The 22,623-nt window shown below is 41.8% G+C and overlaps 1 protein-coding gene across 1 annotated transcript in view; it reads left to right on the top strand.

Annotated features, from left to right (window-relative positions):
* LOC137431903 (mitogen-activated protein kinase kinase kinase 13-like) overlaps positions 1–22,623 on the top strand; it is a 439,979-nt gene that overhangs the window by 142,964 nt on the left and 274,392 nt on the right. Inside the window, exon 4 of the mRNA XM_068123737.2 lies at positions 7,499–7,657. Within this exon, the coding sequence (XP_067979838.1) occupies positions 7,499–7,657 (159 nt within the window). The remainder of the gene's footprint in view (positions 1–7,498; positions 7,658–22,623) is intronic.

Genomic DNA, 22,623 nt, shown 5'->3' on the forward strand with positions numbered 1-22,623 from the left:
GACAAAATATCACGGCATTTGACGTCACAACCAATCAAATTTGTCAGTCGCTGACCCCGCCCATGTCCTTGTTTCTCAAGGTTGCGGGGGTAAGGCAGGTGTTTGATGACCTCTCCAGTTGAAATTGTGTCGTCTCCTAGTAATGGCAAATTTGATTAGTCATGATGACGTGTGGTAGCAATAAAGTTGTCACCTGAGTGTGTTGTATAGTACCGGGAAATGTGAAAACGAATTTAAAATTTTAATTAAGGAAAAAACGCACCAACGTTTTGATAAGCACGGAAGGGGAAAAAAGAAACTTTGAAAAGATGGCGTTAAATGACCGCAGGCAAATTATCAAAATTTTGCAATTTGACCTTGCAAGAAATGTGGGTTATATGGCCTAACTCAGTGTTTCCCAACTTTTTTCACTATGTGGAGCAACTGGCTTTTGACCTGACATGTCATGGCCCAGTGGGGATCATAGCAATTTTTTGAAACCAAAGTGTCAATAAGAAACACAACTTAATTCAATTTAGAGTATTTCATGGAACAATATTTCTCATTTGAACAATTTATTTGTGAAATGAATTAATACGAGCGAAGTAAAGCAAATTTATTTGTGACAAAGGGTCTTGCAAGAAATTTTTAGAACAGAACATCAAGAAAATCAATTGAAAAGGCAAATGAACACTTCAGACTTCAAGGCTTTTCCATAAAAAACAAATATTTATTTTAAATTAAGAAATGAAACTCTATTAACACATTGCAATAATAACCAGGAAAATAAAAAATATTTGAAAACTCATCTCCAGGGTGCTTTGCTTGTGGGTTTTAACACAAAACATTGCAGTATCTGCCAATTGAAAAAAAAGTCAAACCAGTTTAACCTAAAGCTACTTTAATGAGAGATGTTCTCCTGAATTTTCTGCACCAGTTTCCAAATCCTAGGTTCTGTTGTAGAAAGCACACATCTAAGATCTGCCTCACATTCAAGGCGGTTCCGAGCCTTTGTCTTCAGCTGCACCAACGTTGAGAAGCCTGATTCACAAAGATAAGTTGTTGCAAAGGGCAGGAGTTTCCAAAGGCATTCCTTTGCAATGTTGGGGTGTAGTAGCTTCCCATCATTTTTGGCCAAAACTCAGAGATAGAGGAAGCTTCAAAGACATCTCTGCATCCAGAATCATTTTGAAATTCAATCAGTTCATCTTGCAGGTCATCCTGGACGTCACTGACTTTAACAAGAAAAGGATTCCCCATGAGCACCAGTCCTTCTCTCCCAATTTCTGGAAAGTACTGCAGAAATTATTCTCGGAGACAGCTGAGGTGTGTCAACATCCTTTGCAATGCCAGGATCCAACGGCTCATTAATAGTGACTTCTGAAAGAGATTCGAACATGGTAAAGTTCCCTTCCTCAGCCTTTCGTTTCCAGTTTTCAAGCTTCTGTATAAATGCACTGAGAGTGTCAATGAACTGAATGACAGTTGTTCCCTTTCCTTGCAGCTTTAGATTCAGTCTGCTCAGTTGATCAAAAATATCCACAAGGTATGCGAGGCAAAAGACCCACAGCTTTTCATGGAAGGAAGCTTCAAGTTTGTGCTTTTCTTGCATCTGTAAGAAACTCTGCATCTCTTCTCGGAGTTCAAACACTCGTACCACAACATTTCCTTTTGATAGCCAACGCACCTTGGTGTAGTGAAGCAGGTTCTTATGCTCTCAATCCATTTCTGTGCACAATTGCTTGAACAGTCGGGAATTCAAAGCACTGCTTTTCATGTAGTTCACAATTTTGACGACTTGTTCAAGAACATCCTGAAGATGAGACGGAAGGGTTTTTGAAGCAAGAGCTTGCCGATGAATCAGACAATGTACAGAAATGATGCCTGGAGATAGATTTCGAACAAGCGCTTGGAAGCCACTTTTTGCTCCTAGCATAGCTGGGGCGCCATCGGTGCACACTCCACAGAGATTGTGCCAGTTCAGTTCCTCATGGTCAAAGAACTCTGTTACTTTTTCCATCACATCCGCAGCTCTGGTATTTCTTTCGAGAGAACGGCAGAATAAGAATTCTTCCTTGATGGAATCACCCTTCACATACCGAACGAAGGCAACAAGCTGGGAACAGGATGAAACATCTGTGGATTCATCCAACTGAATTGAGAACAGTCCAAATGCAGCATCTTTGATTTCAGCAATCACCTGTTATTTTATGTTATGAGACAAGTCAGCAATCCTCCTTTGAACCATATTATTTGACAGAGGAGTTTTGTTGAACTTTTTTTCAGCTTCTTCTCCAAGCAGAATCCTAGCCATCTTCAGAGCACATGGCTTGATCAGAGTCTCTCCGACTGTGCGAGGTTTCTTCTGTTGCGCAATGAGGAGTCTGACGGCATAAGAAGCCTCCGTAAGACGCTTGTTTTGCTGAAATAATGTTCCACTTTGATCCAAGCGCTGGCGCTTCACGTTCTCTTCCATTCGCTTGAAGAAGTCCACATCCTTATGTTGATGATGTGGATGAATCTTCTCCAAATGGAGCTTCAACATCGATGGCCGCAGAGATTGATTTCCGAGAACTTTCTGGCACAGGACGCATTGTCCCTTTAATTCTCCACGATCATGTAAGGATGTGAATCCAAACTTTATGTATTACTCATCATATCCTCGTTTTGTCATTTCAGAAGGGTTTCTGGAAAAAAAAAAAAAAAAAGGAAAAATATAAAAAAACAAGACTAAAAAAAATATGCAGGGAATAGTGGGTGGCTACCACTGGCTACCAACAACACACAGAATTGAACTCTTGTTTTAGGCCTTGTACGTGAAAAGATTATATTATTTGGGCAAATATTGGGCAGTCTCTGTGGCCCACCTGGAAAACGTGCTGTGGCCCACCAGTGGGCCATGGCCCACTGATTAGGAACCCATGGCCTAACTAATGGTTTCACAAAACATATGTCATGTAGCCAAATTGCAAATTCATGCTCTGACTACCAGTCAGAGCAGGCCTACTGCCCTACTGCCCAGCCTACTGCCCAGTGTAATCATCGTCATGAGATTGATTGGGCAGCACGTACACCTGCCATCGGGCAGAACCGCAAAGAGAGATGGCACTTCAGGACCAACAGGATAGCTCAGGACCAACAGGATAGCTCAGGACCAACAGGATAGCTCAGGACCAACAGGATAGCTCAAGACCAACAGGATACCTGTAGCTCAGAGTTGGTATTCTTGTGTTTGAGTTTACTAGTCTGGACTTCATTCACCGTCCACAACTATAAACCATCGTCTTTGTACTACACAGGTACGGCATTCCGTCAGATAGTATTCTGTCCTTAAATGAGGACGTGATTCCAGCAGCCGTCTCACCTCTTGGCATTAGCTGATGGGCATGAAAGAACCCAGGTGCTTTTTAAACAAATCGGCTATTTTTTGACAGTAACCTTGATTGGCAAATCACGCAGTGTATTCCCTGCTAAGCACCACTAATGCTTACAGAGCACGGTTAATGAGAGGATGAAGATGTGTCACCCATCATATTACCTGGAGAAAACCCCAATTTGTCATTACATTTGAAAACTTTCATTCGGTTTTTGGGTCATACAACTCCAGATTCATTAGTAATTAACAGCATGGCTGGCATGATAATCTCCAGGTGTGTAGAGTAGCATCTGAGATGTCTAGCGATAGTCTCCAGGTGTGTAGAGTAGCATCTGAGATGTCTCGCGATAGTCTCCAAGTGTGTAGAGTAGCATCTGAGATGTCTAGCGATAGTCTCCAGGTGTGTAGAGTAGCATCTGAGATGTCTAGCGAAAGTCTCCAGGTGTGTAGAGTAGCATCTGAGATGTCTAGCGGAAGTCTCCAGGTGTGTAGAGCAGCATCTGAGATGTCTGGCGATAGTGTCCAGGTGTGTAGAGTAGCATCTGAGATGTCTAGCGATAGTCTCCAGGTGTGTAGAGTAGCATCTGAGATGTCTAGCGATAGTCTTCAGGTGTGTAGAGTAGCATCTGAGATGTCTAGCGATAGTCTCCAGGTGTGTAGAGTAGCATCTGAGATGTCTAGCGATAGTCTCCAGGTGTGTAGAGTAGCATCTGAGATGTCTAGCGATAGTCTCCAGGTGTGTAGAGTAGCATCTGAGATGTCTAGCGATAGTCTTCAGGTATGTAGAGTAGCATCTGAGATGTCTAGCGATAGTCTCCAGGTGTGCAGAGTAGCATCTGAGATGTCTAGTGATAGTCTCCAGGTGTGTAGAGTAGCATCTGGGATGTCTAGCGTGGCTCGGAATTTCCAGCCAACTACATACATTCTGCCATCCTGATGTTTTGCATGAAAGGTGATGCTTCAATGTGTGTACCGTTCTTCTGATGGACGATACACCGTGCCCCACCTCCTTGCATTAGTTGGTGCACCTTAAAGATCACAGTGTGGTTTTTTGGGGGAAATAGGAGACAAGTTATTACCTGCACCCTGGCAAATTCAAAATCCTCGCTCTAACCTGTAGGGGTTGAGAGTGCACTACCTACATCAGAGGCACAACCTTGCTTCTAGAAATGTAACGTAACCCTCAAGTCACGTGATGTACACAAAATGATGAATTAACATCAATCTGGTTTATTCTGTTGAAGGTAGAAAATCCTAAGTTATTTCATTGACCCCAAAAACGACGAAGTACTTTCCGAATGATCATTCCTAATCGGAGTCGTTCCCAATGTCCTTTTTTAACATTTTAAGAAAACACCGACATTGGGGATGAATTAAATATCCATTTCCACTTGACATTACTAAAGATTACTTCCGCAAAAAGGGCACCATGTAATAGTCACATCGATTTTCACCTGTTTATAAGAAACCAGCAATCCTGGACATTGTTATTCCTGCCTCATAAATATACTTTCTTTTTTTTTTAACACGACATAAACTAGGATAGCGATCAATCGAGCACACACCTCCGCGAGACTGAACACTTTAGGTTTTGTATCCCACTGATAGGCCTGATCTTGTATCCCAATAATAGGCCTGATTTTGTATCCCACCGATAGGCCTGATCTTGTATCCCACCGATAGGCCTGATCTTGTATCCTACCGATAGGCCTGATCTTTATCCCACCGATAGGCCTGATCTTGTATCCCACCGATAGGCCTGATCTTGTATCCCAATTATAGGCCTGATCTTGTATCCCACCGATAGGCCTGATCTTGTATCCCACCGATAGGCCTGATCTTGTATCCTACCGATGGGCCTGATTTTGTATCCCACTGATGGGCCTGATCTTGTATCCCACCGATAGGCCTGATCTTGTATCCCACCGATAGGCCTGATCTTGTATCCCACCGATAGGCCTGATCTTGTATCCCACCGATAGGCCTGATCTTGTATCCCACCGATAGGCCTGATCTTGTATCCCACCGATAGGCCTGATCTTGTATCCCACCGATAGGCCTGATCTTGTATCCCACCGATAGGCCTGATCTTGTATCCCACCGATAGGCCTGATCTTGTATCCCACCGATAGGCCTGATCTTGTATCCCACCGATAGGCCTGATCTTGTATCCCACCGATAGGCCTGATCTTGTATCCCACCGATAGGCCTGATCTTGTATCCCACCGATAGGCCTGATCTTGTATCCCACCGATAGGCCTGATCTTGTATCCCACCGATAGGCCTGATCTTGTATCCCACCGATAGGCCTGATCTTGTATCCCACCGATAGGCCTGATCTTATATCCCACTGATAGGCCTGATCTTATATCCCACCGATAGGCCTGATCTTGTATCCCACCGATAGGCCTGATCTTGTATCCCACTGATAGGCCTGATCTTGTATCCGGACCTGAACCCAACGCATCCACCAAGTTTTCTCATATTCTCGCCACAACTGTTTCACATATCCTGCTCACATACACAGAGACAAACAGCCAAGGGTGAAAACATAACCAACGCCCACCCTCAGTGGCCGAAGTATGAATGAATGAATGAATGAATGAATGAATGAATGAAATGAATGCATTCATTCATTCATTCATCTCTCAATGTTGAAGAATCACTTAAAAATTATAGTATCTGGATCGGGATCTGAATCTTCACCAAAATCTAATCAATTTGTCCTTGTCATACATCCAACGTGTCCACCAATTTTCGTCTGAATCCGTCCACACCTTTGAGATATCCTACTCACAGACAGCCAGGCAGACAAAAAAAAAGAAATATATCGTGCAGAGCAAGATATTTGTGAAAACCGTAAGATAAGTTATTGACCTTTGGCCTATCTAGACCTTTTAGCCTATGTTGACCTCAAACTTAATTGCTGGTTGTATTCAGTGGCCTGATATGAAAATCCTCTTCAAATTTCAAGTGAATCGGAAGAAAATTTATGATTTTATTAATTTGACAGTTGTTGACCTTTGGCCTATTTTGACCTTTTGACTTCAATATCAAAAGGCTTCGTGCTTATGACCAACTACAATTTGGTGAGGTTTTGTGAACATCAGTTTAAAATTGTTACCTGTAGGCGATTTACATCCAGACAAACAGACAAACAAGAACACGTCATGCAGAGCACGAAACTTGCAAAATCAACCTCACCTCTCCCCAAAAAAGTTGCCATGGATACATCAACTTCTCTGTCTCATCAATATTAAAATTCATAATGCTGAGGTCAATTGGATGAATTATAATGCTCACGTCAATTGGATGAAAATTGACGACTTTAGAAGTTTGACCTTGAGTTGACCTTTGACCTAAAAATAGTAGCTTTCCCTATTTAGTGACAAATATGCAAATTGCTGGCCCTGGGAAGCATCAAGAGAGTGAAAACAGAATCGGTCACACAGAAAGCTTGAACGGCAGAACATTTCACCAGATCACGATCGTATTGAGAGACGTGGCTGGAGGAAGCAAAAGTGACGCCAAATGTCACCCAGTCCAAGTGCCCAAGTCAAAATTCCCGATGCTCTTTCCACGGCCTGAGGGCAAGTCTCCGCCTTGGCCACATTACACCAATGGTGAACCGTTGGTCTGCCCCAATGTTAAACCAAGAACGGTCCAAGGCCCACCTCCACATTATTGGTCTGCCACCAATGTTAGACCAAGATCGGTCCAAGGCCCGCCTCCACCACATTGATGGACAGCTGCAAGGGTACAGCCTTCTACCTTCATGGGTGGGAGAGGGAAATGCTCATCACCACTCCCCACTCATCCAGTTTCTTCCTGTTCAACATGAGAGACATGTGACTGAACAGTGTTAACCATTTATAGTCACCAAGTGTTACACCACAATCTCCTCGTAGCACACAAATTACCAGGATTACTTTACCACATGTCTTCACCCCCATCCATACAGCCACAGAGACCAATGTCCTACAATGTAGATGAAAACAAATGGGGTGTTTATCTTGATTTGAATAACTACACCCTCCCCCCACCTCCCACACACATAATGCAAACGTACATGAGTTGTATTAAAAGTGATGTTCTCGGATTATATACTAAAATAATTAATTTTCTCCATGCTGCCTTTCTCAGTGTTCTCATCACACATGATGATGTGGTGAAGATTTCAGACTTTGGTACATCCAAAGCACTCAACGACAAGAGCATCCGCATGTCCTTTGCAGGAACCGTGGCTTGGATGGCTCCTGAGGTCATTCGGAATGAACCCGTCTCAGAGAAGGTTGACATCTGGTAAGAGAGTTTACACTGAACACATTTACCGTCCATTGCTGAAAGGAGACAGCAATACCGTTGTATGTTTCACATGTTGTCTTCACATGCAAATATGAATGCTGTTCATATGATTTATTAACCGAGTTATTTATATTTTAGTAATAATCCGATGTCTTTTTAAGTTGTGGTTGAGCTTTTTTATCATAAAGTAAATAATAATCACAGAAATGTTTCATCAGAAGATATGTTGTTATTCATAACTATTCAACCAATTAGTTGGTATGTTATTTATAACTATTCCACCAATTAGTTGGTATGTTATTCATAACGATTCCACCAATTAGTTTTTATATTATTCATAACTATTCCACCAATTAGTTGATGTCATTCATAACTATTCCACCAATTAGTTGGTATGTTATTCATAACTATTCCACCAATTAGTTTTTATGTTATTCATAACTTCCACTAGTTACTTGGTATGTTATTCATAACTATTCCACCAATTAGTTGGTATGTTATTCATAACTATTCCACCAATTAGTTGGTATGTTATTCATAACTTCCACTAGTTACTTGGTATGTTATTCATAACTATTCCAACAATTACTTGGTATGTTATTCATAACTATTCCAACAATTACTTGGTATGTTATTCATAACTATTCCACCAATTAGTTGGTATGTTATTCATAACTATTCCACCAATTAGTTGGTATGTTATTCATAACGATTCCACCAATTAGTTTTTATATTATTCATAACTATTCCACCAATTAGTTGATGTTATTCATAACTATTCCACCAATTAGTTGATGTTATTCATAACTATTCCACCAATTAGTTGGTATGTTATTCATAACTATTCCACCAATTAGTTGGTATGTTATTCATAACTATTCCACCAATTAGTTTTTATGTTATTCATAACTTCCACGAGTTACTTGGTATGTTATTCATAACTATTCCAACAATTACTTGGTATGTTATTCATAACTATTCCAACAATTAGTTTTTATGTTATTCATAACTTCCACTAGTTACTTGGTATGTTATTCATAACTATTCCAACAATTACTTGGTATGTTATTCATAACTATTCCACAAATTAGTTTTTATGTTATTCATAACTTCCACTAGTTACTTGGTATGTTATTCATAACGATTCCAACAATTAGTTTTTATGTTATTCATAACTTCCACTAGTTACTTGGTATGTTATTCATAACTATTCCAACAATTACTTGGTATGTTATTCATAACTATTACAACAATTAGTTTTTATGTTATTCATAACTATTCCACTAATTAGTTTTTATGTTATTCATAACTATTCCACCAATTAGTTGGTATGTTATTCATAACTATTCCACCAATTAGTTGATGTTATTCATAACTATTCCACTAATTAGTTTTTATGTTATTCATAACTTCCACTAGTTACTTGGTATGTTATTCATAACTATTCCAACAATTACTTGGTATGTTATTCATAACTATTCCACTAATTAGTTTTTATGTTATTCATAACTTCCACTAGTTACTTGGTATGTTATTCATAACTATTCCAACAATTAGTTTTTATGTTATTCATAACTTCCACTAGTTACTTGGTATGTTATTCATAACTATTCCAACAATTACTTGGTATGTTATTCATAACTACAGTATTCCACTAATTAGTTTTTATGTTATTCATAACTTCCACTAGTTACTTGGTATGTTATTCATAACTATTCCAACAATTAGTTTTTATGTTATTCATAACTTCCACTAGTTACTTGGTATGTTATTCATAACTATTCCAACAATTACTTGGTATGTTATTCATAACTATTCCAACAATTAGTTTTTATGTTATTCATAACTTCCACTAGTTACTTGGTATGTTATTCATAACTATTCCAACAATTACTTGGTATGTTATTCATAACTATTCCAACAATTGGTATGTTATTCATAACTTCCACTAGTTACTTGGTATGTTATTCATAACTATTCCAACAATTAGTTTTTATGTCATTCATAACTTCCACTAGTTACTTGGTATGTTATTCATAACTATTCCAACAATTACTTGGTATGTTATTCATAACTATTCCAACAATTAGTTTTTATGTTATTCATAACTTCCACTAGTTACTTGGTATGTTATTCATAACTATTCCAACAATTAGTCTTTATGTTATTCATAACTTCCACTAGTTACTTGGTATGTTATTCATAACTATTCCAACAATTACTTGGTATGTTATTCATAACTATTCCAACAATTAGTTTTTATGTTATTCATAACTTCCACTAGTTACTTGGTATGTTATTCATAACTATTCCAACAATTAGTTTTTATGTCATTCATAACTTCCACTAGTTACTTGGTATGTTATTCATAACTATTCCAACAATTACTTGGTATGTTATTCATAACTATTCCAACAATTAGTTTTTATGTTATTCATAACTATTCCACTAATTTGTTTTTATGTTATTCATAACTATTCCACCATAACTATTCTCTTATTTTCTTTTCTTCTTTTCTGACTTTCCCTGGAAAGACGACTGCCTCTCCTCGGCCGATGCCTCCATCTCTGCTGAACGTATACCTGAGGTTATTGTTGCAGGAATGGAGGTTTATATCACCTTTCCTTGCAAGTTTACCTCTCCTACCAACTCTTGGTTCAATAATTTCTGCTCTGCGGACATTTGTGCACGAGAGATGCGGCAGGTCGGACATGGAAAAACTCTTCTTCCTCCGACTCACATTCAGCCTTCATATCTGCTAGAAATCATTGCAAACATGTTATTCATGAGATGAAGCATTCCTTTATCTAAAAGAAATGTGACAACCTCTCATCTTCTCCCACTAATAGATCTTTCTGGTCATTAGCCAAAAGTATCTCCAGCAACTTTTGTCGCTCTACCTTTCCTTCACTATTCCGCTCCGATGGTACTATAGCTGTCTCTCCGACTGACAAAGCAACTCTTTTCGGTTCTCTCTTCTCCTCTAATTCCACAATGGATGACTCTAACATTCCATCTCCCTCTGAGCACCCCTTACCAATCCAATGACACTCCCTATAATCTCGTTCCATGCAGTCGAAAAAGTACTCCTCTCTCTGGACACAAGCAAGGCAAACGGATAAGATGGCATTCCTCCTTGTGTCTTGAAGAAGTGTGCTTCAGAACTTGCACCCATGCTTGCTCGTTTTTGTTTAAAAACCCAAACCTTTCCTCTTTCCTGGAAACATGCCTTAGTGCAGCCTATTTTAAAGAAGGGTGATCGTTCAAACCCTTCCAACTACCGTCCTATTGCTCTGACTTCGACTATTTCCAAAGTCTTTGAATGTCTCCTCAATAACCATTTCCTCAAGCATCTTGAATCCCACAGTCTTCTATCTGACCATCAATATGGCTTTTGTAAGGCAAGATCTACCGGTGATATCCTTTCTTACATTACGAATGTCTGGGCCTCTTCCCTGAGAGATTTTGGGGGAATCCTTTGTTGTAGGCCTTGATATCTCAAAAGCCTTTGACAGAGTTTGGCATCGGGTACTGATATCCAAGCTTCCCTCTTTCGGCTTTCCTCCTTCACTCTGCTCTCTCATATCGAGCTTTCTCTCTGACCGTTCTATCTCTGTAATTGTCCATGGCTCAACATCTCCCTCCTTCCCCTATCAACAGCGGTGTTCTCCTCAGGGTTCTGTCCCGACCACTCTTCCTTCTTTTTATCAATGACCTTCTTTCTTCTACAAATAACCAAATGCCCTCATATGCTGATGACTCAACGTTGCATTCCTCCATGTTTTTCCCATCTGCCCCATCTTCCCTCAATCGATCTGCATCTCGTTTTATCACAGCCACCTCTTTAAATTCGGATTTGGACAATATTTCCCAGTGGTGCAAATGTAACCAGGTTAAGTTTAATGCTTCTACTCCCATAACTCTATTTCTTGCCATATCTCTCTCCAAAACTCCTCTCATCTCTCCAATCTCCTTTGAAAGTTCCACAATTGCACCATGTGATACAATAAACCTACTAGGTATTACCCTAACTTCAAATCTATCCTGGAATCCAAACATTACAGAAATAGCAAAGCTGCCTCGAAGAAACTGGGAGTCCTGTTCAGATGTCGAAGAATCTTCTCCTCTCAACAGTTGCTTCAACTATATAAAGCATTGATTTGTCCTTGTATAGAGTGCTGCTCTCACATCTGGGGAGGTTCTAGCTCCACATACTCACTGGACAGAATTGAATCCAAAGTAATTCGACTTATCAACTCTCCCAATCTGACCTCAAAACTTGACCCGCTCAAATTACGTCGCAAAGTTGGCTCTCTTTCTCTTTTCTACAGATATTAGTATTACCTCGGTTTTTGCTCCCAAGAACTTGCTGCTTGTGTGCCTCCACCATTAGCGAGACCACGGAATACTCGACAAGCCGCTACATCTCATGATTATTGTGTGGCCATTGGCAACTCAAGGGTGGGCCGTTATGATGTTTGTTTCTTCCCCTCCACTGCCAAACTCTGGAACTCTTTACCTTCACATGTCTTTCCAAACACTTATGATCTTCCCCTTTTCAAAAAGCAGATTCTCTGCTTTCTCAAAAACTGGTAGACTATTCTCTCCTTCTTTACTTTTCTATCAATGCAGCTCTTTTATTTGGCCTGCCCTCGATGAGGACGACATAGTCTGTACCTGGAGCCTTCTACATTAAAAAAAATTTTTTTTAGTTGAAACCGTGTCTCAATGGAAGTGAGTGTTGTGAAATGTTGAGGAAGACCAAGAGGTAGGCACATTTGGCTGAATAATAGATCGTCCTGAAGCTACGTCTGTAACTCATTTGATTTCTTCCTGTTATGTGTTCCATGCAAATGAGGCACCCTGCTCGTACTGTTCAGTTTCTGATATTTCTCACAGACATATATGTATTTATACATACAGTGCCCATCGAAAGTCTGCACCCCCTTTCAAAATTTTCACCTTTTGTTGCCTTATAGCCTGGAATTAAAATACATTAAATCAGACTTTTCCCACCTTTATTTACACAAAGTAACCCACAACTCCCAAGTGAAAAATAAATTCTACAAATTTCAGAAAATCATACTAAAATATGCCATTTCGTGTCTGTCTGTCTGTCTGTCTGATGAATTTTTGATGCCAATACATTCTGTCCTTACTTATCCAATCTCAACCAAACTTGACAGGATGACCAAGGGTTACATAATGAAGGTTGTAGCACATTCATTTGCCCCCCTCACCAATGGGGTTTTCTCCCCCGAGCGGGTTTTCCCAACCATTGCCGTCAATGGGTTGCATGTTGAGGTGTATATCAATGTTAAATTAGCTTTATCGTGGCGTTTGTTCAAAGAAGAATATTTATCGTGCCGTTTTTCCAAAGACGCTTTTAATAAAAAAATTCATGATAATCGCATATTGTTAATGTTATGACAAAACAATATTAATACTAATAATGTCCCACTTCCCCAAGGGGTTTTTCCTGCAGTGATAACGTGTATAAATAACTTATAGTTATAATGGCGTTTCCGTGGGAGCAACGGTTCCTACATGAAGTAAAAATATTATAAACCACAAACACGTATGCTTAGCTTTTTAAACAGTCGCTAATGCTCTTTATAACACTAAATTAAGAAATCTGGAGGAATCCCGACATCCATGAAGTAAGGTTTACTTACAGAACTGAGCGAAGATCTACTGTACTCTATATAACCCACAAATGTTGGGTTAATAACATGGCCCTTTCTACCACTACCGTGGCATTTTTCAAAGCAAACTTTTGAAACTCGCTCCCGCTGTTTAATACGAAACAAAGGGAGGAAGCTCGGGCTGTGCTCATTTACCAAGCAGCTAACTAGCGCTTGCCAAGCCAGCCGTTCCTCAACGGTTTTGAATGGAGTGCTTGCTCGAATGCTGAAACCACTTGGCGATCTCTCCACAAGAAACTTGGTAAATGAACACACACCCAATGTTCTTGAGATCCGACCATAGAACGACTGTAATCTACACACCCCAAAGAGGAATGACCCTTTTTTCCACCCCCATAGTCAGCGGGTGTACTCGTTAATTAAAAATACAAAACTAGAATATATTGGTTGGATAAGTGTCCTCCAAATGACACTCCAAATTGAGCTCAGGTACATCCACTTTCCTTTGATCATCCATGAAATTTCTCCACAATTTGATTGGAGTCAACCTGTGGCCAATTCAATTGATTCGACATGATTTAGAAAGAAACACACCTTTCTATATAAGGTCCCACAGTTGACAGGGCATACAGAGCAGAAACCCTACCAGGAAGTCCAAGGAACTGTCTGTGGAACTATGAGATAGAATTGTGAGGAGGCATTGATCTGGGGAAGGATATAAACAATTTATAGTGTTGAAAGTTCCCAAGAGCACAGTGAGCTCCATCATTAAGAAATGGAAAGAATATGGAACTACCCAGACTCTTCCTAGAGCTGGCAGTCTGGCCAAACTGAGAAACCAGGCAAGAAGAACCTTGGTCAGGGAGGTGAACAAGAACCCAATGACCACTATGACAGCAGCACGACAGAGTTTCTTGGCTCAAATGGGAGAATCTACCAGAAGGCCAACATTCTCTGCACAACTTAACAAATCGAGGCTTTATGGGACAGTGGCCAGACAGAAGCCACTCCTGAGAAAAAGGTGCATGACAGCACACCTTGAGTTTGCAAAAAGGCACGTGAAAGACTGAGCATGAGGCAAAATATTCTGTGGTGATGACATAAATTGAACTCTTTGGCCTGAATGCAAAGTGCTACGTCTGGTGGAAACTGAGCACAGCTCATCACCCATCTAACACCATCCCTCCCATGAAGCATGGTGGTGGCAGCATCATGCTATGTGGATGCTTTTCAGTGGCAGGGACTGGGAGACTTGAGGATAGAGGGAACAATGAATAGAGCCAAATACAGGTAAATCCTTGAGGAGAACCTGCTTCAGAGTGTAAAAGACCTTAGACTGCGGCGAAGATTTACGTTCTAACAGGGCAATGGCCCCAAGCATACAGTCAAAGCAACACTGGAATGGCTTCAGCATAAGAACGTGAAAGTCCTTGAGTGGCCCAGCCAAAGCCCAGACTTGAATCCCATTGAGAATCTGTGGAAACACTTGAAGATTGCTGTTCACTGATGCTCCCCATCCAATGTGACAGAGCTTGAGCAAATCTACAAGAAGGAATGGGAGAAACTCCCCAAATCCAGATGTGCAAAGCTGATACCGACTTACCCAAGAAGACTCGTAGCTGTAATCACTGCCAAGGGTGCTTCTATGAAGTATTGACTTGAATGTATGTCAAAGGCAGGGGGTTGAACACTTAAATGAGATGTATGTATTTCTGTATTTCATTTTTTATTATCTTGTAGAAATTTTAAAAAGTTGCACTTTGACATTATGAGGTATTATGTGTAGATTAGTGGCAAAATAAAACTTCAATTCAATCCATTTTACATTCAGGCTGCAACAACAAAATGTAAAAAAAGTCAAGGGGTGTGAATACTTTCTGTAGGCCCAGGTAATCTATATAATATAGCAGGTTTCATAAATTTTCTCAATACAATTATGATTTAAAGTTTCCACTTAAGGAAGAGGGGGAAGGACACAAACACAACATTTGAGAGCAGGGACATCGAGAGAAATGTGGGAGGGAGAGGGCTTGGGGGGAGGTGGGAGAGGTCTAAAACATATGAACACTGCAAGGACTTCCAGGAAAGAAGTTGGAATTTCAAAAAAAGTGTATCTGGTGTGAATTAGTGGGGGTAGAAAAGATCAAGGTTTTGGATGGGGGAAGATAAGAGATGGTGGTGAACAGCTGTTTTAAAGACCTGGAGGGAGGAGTGGGATTGAAGGGAGTGAGGGAGTTTGCTCCAGAGGCGGGAGAAAAGGAGAATGAAGGAGTGAAGGTGAGCAGAGAGTCTTGATTTTAGCAGTTTAACCATAAGAGGGTTGCTGGCAGATCTTGTGCGACCTGTAGGAATATTAGGGGGACAGAGCACAGAGATAGCTGGGGGAGCAAGGCCGGAAAGGAGTCGGTAGAAAACAGAAAGACCACCAACCTGCCTGCGGTGAGTGAGTGAAAGGCCCTCGGAGTTAGCTTCATCGCAGGAGATTCCAATGATTCCGAAAGCTTTGGTTTCAACAGCGTGAAGACGAGCTAGGTGTGAGGCAGGAGCACCAGCCCAGAGGGGAGAGCAGTATTCCATTGAGCTGTGGGTGAAAGCCTTGTATGTGGTGAGGAGCTCAGGTGTGCCAAGGAAGGACTTCGCACGACGGAGGATGCCCAGTCGGCGACTGGCTTTGGAGGCCAGCTTGGAAATGTGGTTTTCCCAAGAAAGATCATGGCAGATAGTGAGACCCAAAAGCTTGAGCAACAGAACTTCTTGGGGAAGATTGTTGAGAAAGTAGATGGGAGGGTTTTCCAGTCGGTCTTTTCGGAGAGACAGAGTAAGAGTGTGAGATTTGTCAGGATTGAAAGACATGTTCCACTTGTTTGACCAGTCCGTGATTTTGTCCAGGTCTGCAGAGAGTGAGGAGGCTGTAGACTGTCGATCTGAGGGAAGAGGAATGGAGCGGCAGATAGTGCAGTCATCAGCAAAGAGATAGAGAGGATTTTCCAGAGAGTTGGAGAGATCAATGATGAAGACCAGAAATAGCACAGGGCCCAGAACACTGCCTTGGGGAACTCCAGCCAGAACAGGAAGGGGCAATGAGAGAAATCCATTCACGGCCACATGTTGACTACGACCAGAGAGGAAGTCCACAAGCCATGCGAGGAGATTTCCATGGATACCATAGGAGGAGAGTTTGGTGAGCAGAGCTGGGTGCCAGACCGTATCGAAGGCACGTGATATGTCAAGTGAGACAGCTCTGATTTCCTGTTTGGCATTGAGGACCTCCATCCATTGTTGAGAAAGCAGAAACAACATGTCCAGAGTAGAATGACCAGGTCTGAAACCAAATTGATGATCAGAGATCAAGCCATTGGAGAAGAGGAAGGATTTGATATCTGAAGCAATGATGGATTCCATGACTTTGCTGATGATTGGGGGCAGGCTGATTGGTCTGTAGTTGCAAGGATCTGTTTTTGCACCTTTTTTCTGCAAAGTGGTAATGTTTGCTGATTTCCAAGATGCTGGCAGATGACCTTGAGCAAAAGAGAGGGTGAAAAGAACAAAGAGAGGGTGAGATAGAGCGGCAGAGCAGGATTTTATGTTTTTAAGATGTTAGTATAAATCTGGAGACCCCATGTTTTTCTCACGGAATGCTCGATGATGTGGCACTCAAAAATTGGGCGCCAAAAGGACTGCATGTTCTCACCATTGGTGGAAAAAAGACGAGGAATCCAGTCTGTAAAGAAGCTTCGCAGTGAATTAAATTGTCCATGTGTGGACACATTAGGAGATTCGGACTTCGCTGTTTAGACATTATCCCTGTACAGACTTTCCCGTCAATGTCACATCACGTTATATAATAATAATATAATGTATAAATAATAACATTGCATGAATAATAATAATAATAATAATATAGTAAATATAACCATAATACTTTAATCTCAATGTCGTGAATACAAAGCTCATGGATTGAAGCGATGTATGGTTCATGAATCAATGATAAGCGGTGTAACCCCGGAAGTAAGAAATTAGCCTCGGTTTTTATTATAGTAATATCATTTTCGTAATAATGATAACGTAACGTGAATATTATAATAAATGTAATCGTAAGACTAATCCCTTTGTAGTGACTGCAAAGTTACTACAGGTTAAAATATATCTTCTACATATTAAAGTAGCGGCAGTTTTGTGTCATGCCACGTCATTACATCTTTCGTCAACTAAAATATCAAACACGCCCAGCTACGCCTCTGTTAGACTTTCGGTCTTGTTTATTTAAAATTTTGTCTCTGATGATGGCCTCGAGTGAGAGCTCGAAACGTTAGTCTTTTTAAACTTTTGTCCCAGTGATAGATTTTATTTTGTCCTCAAAAAAGATGTAAAAATAATGCATCCCTTAGGGAATGTTAAAGTGCATTTATAAGTCGCTTTGGTGGTCGTAGGAAACCTTCAACATCAGTGATATGAAACTCGTGAAGCAGTTGAGAGAAACATGTTGTGAAAAAGTTAAAAATCGCATGCGCCAGCCAAGTGTTGTTACACCAGAGAAAGCGGACGAAGTGTGGGAAAGAATGGCAGCAAGTCGAAGAAATCTGAGGCGTTTAGCACAACAAGCTCACTGTTCATATTGCAGTGCAATGAAGGTGGTGAGACACTCAAACGTTATCCCTGAAAAATTAATGTAGTGCATCAGTTACAGGAGCCAGATAAAGAGAAACGTGGAGCCGACCGAGGGACTCCAGAGGATGGGAAGAGAACAGGACAATGATTCAGATGTTTTTTTTTTGTTTGTTTGTTTTTTACAGATGTTGAAGAACAATTTGAGTCCATAAACAAAGCCATGAACACTTGTAAACATTTTAATAACACTGGGAAAATACTCATTCGGTTACAACAGAAATACATTATATATATCAAACTCACACAGCACAGGACCCGGGTCGAAACGAGCATTCGTCCCCGATTGAGCGAACTTAGCTCAATTTATATCCATTCAGAACAATAAGATAATATTTGATTGGGTCTTCATAGTAGGAGGAATTAGGGGGAGGAGATCGGGGGGCGAGGGATTCTGATAAGGGATTAGGGAGGTGTAGATCTGGGGGCCGAGGATCACTGATTAAGTCGCTGTCCTCCCAGTGGGTCACTTGAACCAGAAGATAATTGTTTTTGTACAACAAAGCTTTCACAAGCCTTATCCTCAAATAGTATTTACACAGGACCAAAGTTGAGTTGAGTCAACGTTGAGTTGTCAAAGTTGAGTTGTTGAGTCAAGCAAAGTCTGAATTATACTCTTGAATTCCTAAACTTGACTCTTCAGTATCGTATTGTTAAGTATTGTTAAGACTATAGTATTGTTAAGATTCATCAAAGAACTGAACTATTTCTATCTCATAACAATACATCGGGGTTCAGGTAGGGCATTTGTCATCACAATGCATTTTTGTCTCCCGTCGCACCGCGGAGCGAAAGGGGGACTATGGTTTTCCCGTCCGTCTGTCCGTGCGTTCGTGCGTGCGTGCATGCGTGCGGGCATAAGCAAAGGACCGCATTCGAATTTGGTGTGTGGGTGCAACCCACGTCAAAATCCAAGATGGCCGCCACCATGTATATCTGATGCCATGTATGTCTGAACATTGTGAGCGGAATATCTTGAAAAATAAGCGAAGTACCAACTTCTAATCTGGTGTGCGGGTGTATCTCGGCATAAGGAAGAACGCTATTGAAAATTGGGTCGCCATGTCAAAATCCAAGATGGCCACCGCCATGTATGTCTGAACCTTGTGAGATGAATATCTTGAAAAATAAACGAAGTACTAACTTCTAATTTGGTGTGTGGGTGTATCTAAGCACAAGGAAGAATGCTATTGAAAATTGGGTCGCCACGTCAAAATCCAAGATGGCCACCGCCATGTATGTCTGAACCTTGTGAGCGAAATATCTTGAAAAATAAGCGAAGTACCAACTTCTAATCTGGTGTGTGGGTGTATCTAGGCATAAGGAAGAACCCTATTGAAAATTGGGTCGCCACATCAAAATCCAAGATGGCCGCCTTGCGTCTTCCACTTTGTCAACTCGCATCACTTCACCGAAGGGGGACCTAGGCGTAACGCTTGTTGAAGTTAAGTAATTGTTCACAATTGTATTTTGTCGAAACTGTATTTATCTTTCCGTGTGTGTACCTATAGTGTGTCCTGAGGAAGTTTCTCGGTGTTAATCTTTCATAAATTAATCGTTTCTGTTTGCCGCGCGTGTGCGGCCTTGTAGCCCGAGGCTTCCCCCGTCGAAGTTTGTTCCTTCCTTCGCCGCTTTTGCTTGGTTATTAGATTTTTCCCTTCTCCCCCGACCTTCTCCGAACATGTACTCTTTGTCTAACGTTTTAACCCCCCCCCCCCCCCCATCCAAAAAACAACAACATTTATTTCCCTTTATCCACCTGTGCTGTTGTCTCATCGTATGCTTCTGTCCACGTGCGCCGTCTCGCCCTGCCCCCATTATCTCCTTGCCTTCCACCTTTTGCCCTGTTCACGTGACTCATGGTTGTCCCTCTAGGCCCTCTCCCCATTGGTATTTTTGTGAATATAAGACTGTTCTTCACGGTTCTGTTTAAATATGTTTAAACTTTCCCGTGCAGTGTTTTATTCAGTGGTTTATTACAACATGCCGTTTTTCTTCCTATTTAAAAGGCTTTTTTCAATTCCCTCTTCAACTCATGCCACTTCAAAAAAAAAAATTCAATCTCTTACAATTCTTCCTCACTACATGCTCTAAATTTACATTCATTCCACCCCTCCTCTATCATTCTCAAACGGATCGCTAACTTGAAAATCACAATAAACCCAATTTGTTATAAATGTTCGTCTTTCATTAATCATCCACTTTCTAAACTCCCTCCTTGCCCCTCCCCTCCAAATCTCCCCCCTTGCCCCTCTACTCCTAAACTACCCCCTTGCTCCTCCCCTCCGAAACTCCCCCCTTGCCCCTCCCATTCAAAACTCCCCCCCCCAACCCTCTCCCCTTCAAATCTCCCACCCCAACCATCCCTCTCCAATTCTCCCCCCTCCCCCCTCCTCCTCCTCAAAGCCACCTCCTCACCACTTTGTCTCCCTTCTATCTCATACCTCCACCTCCCCCAACCTTCTACTTTCCTCTGCCCCCCCCCCCCCCTCAAACAACTCCTCACTTTTCCTCATCCCATCACCATCAATCCTTTCGTCCTCATCCTTCCCTTTCTTGTAACTCTTCTGTAATCTCTGACACACTATCAACTGCTCTCCCTACCTCCCCCTCTCATCCTTCATCTGACTCTACTCCTCCCCTCCCCTGTCCTGCATCCGATGCCCCCCCTCTCTCCTCATTAATGGTATGGACCTCAAACATCCGGGGTCTTCGCTCAAACCTGATTGATCTCTCCATTCAGGTTGCTTCTAACAATCCAGACTTGATCTGCTTAACAGAAACTTTCCTCCTTCAAGATGTCTCTGATTCCTTAATATATCTTCCTGGTTACTCCCTCCTCCGGTATGATAGACCTGAGCCTCGTCCTGGGGTGGGGTGGCTATCTTTATCAAAAACTCTCTTCCTCACTCTCCTTGCACTGCCCTCTCTCCACCCTACCCCCAAGAGTACCTCTGGCTACGGCTTCCTCTCCACTCCCATCTTTTGTTCATATGTGTTCTGTAACGTCCTCCAAACAGTGATGACTCCATTTACATTTCGCTGTCGGACAACATGGACCAACTTCGAACAACTCATACAAACTCTCTCTTCCTCATATGTGGCGAATTCAACTATCATCATGCCAGCTGGCTGGGTGTGGGTTCCTCTCTCACCAGCCATGGCACCTCAGCAAAGGACTTCTGCGACTCATCGGGACTGACACAATCTGTCAATTTCCCGACCCGGATCTCAGTCAATGGAGTATCTTCTCTTCTAGTCTTGGTTATGACAAACCAAAACCAAACTTCCCTGCAAATGTCTGCTGCTCTTCTTCTGCTCCAATCGGTTCTTCTGATCATGTGCTTGTTAAAGTGGACATCTCTCTGGCCATTCTCAGAGAGCCTCCTCAGCGCCGACGAGTCTGGCATTTCACTCAGGCTGATTGGCACGGTTTGCATGCAGCCATCAATCATCTGGACTGGTCTCCCATCTCCACTGCCTCTGACATCAATTCTTCCTGGGAATTCTTCCAAAGCAAACTGCTCTCTCTCATGCACAGATTTATCCCATCTCATCTTCTTACCCTTCCTCCTGTCCATGGTACACTGAATCTTGTGGTGAGGCAGTTGCCATGAAACAACTTGCCTTTGCCTCTTGGAAGGCAAGTCCAACTGAAGGCAATCTCAGTTCCTTCCACCAAGCTCGGAACAAGTGTGTGTCTACCCTCAGGAGTGCCAGGAAGCACTATCTCTCCACACTCAAGATTGAACTCTCAAACCTGTTTCCTTCCTCCAAATCCTGGTGGCGTCTGGTAAATCCGTTTCTGGTGTTTGTTCCCCCTCCAGCCCCAACCTTACGTCAAATGGCTACACAGTTGACACTGCACGTGGCAAAGCCGAATGCCTCAACTCTGTGTTTGCCTCAAAGTCTTGTGTCCCAAACCCATCTCTCTCTGCTCCCACCTTTCCCAGTTGAACCCAACTGCTCCTAGACTCTGTGTCCGTCTTTCCTGACAAGGTGGAGAAGTTTTTGTCAAACCTCGACTCTGATTCTGCAACTGGACTAGACGGCATCAGCCCACGGGTCCTAAAATCCTGCTCTGCCGCTCTTTCACACCCTCTCTCTGTTCTTTTCACCCTCTCTTTTGCTCAATGTCATCTGCCAGCATCTTGGAAATCAGCAAACATTACCGCTTTACACAAAAAATGTGCAAAAACAGATCCTTGCAACTACAGACAATCAGCCTGCTCCCAATTATCAGCAAAGTCATGTAATCCATCATTGTTTCGGATATCAAATCCTTCCTCTTCTCCAATGGCTTGATCTCCCATCATCAATTTAGATTCAGACCAGGTCATTCTACTCTGGTCATGCTGCTTCTGCTGTCTCAACAATGGATGGAGGTCCTCAATGCCAAACAGGAAATCAGAGCGGTCTCCCTTGACATATCACGTGCCTTCGATACGGTCTGGCACCCAGCTCTGCTCACCAAACTCTCCTCCGATGGTATCCATGGAAATCTCCATGCATGGCTTGCGGACTTCCTCTCTGGTCATAGTCAACGTGTGGCCCTGAATGGATTTCTCTCATCTCCCCTTCCTGTTCTGCCTGGAGTTCCCCAAGGTAGTGTTCTGGGCCCTGTGCTATTTCTGATCTTCATCAATGATCTCT

This window comes from Myxine glutinosa, chromosome 7, assembly GCF_964187855.1.
Source record: "Myxine glutinosa chromosome 7, kmMyxGlut1.1, whole genome shotgun sequence".
NCBI lineage: Eukaryota > Metazoa > Chordata > Myxini > Myxiniformes > Myxinidae > Myxine > Myxine glutinosa.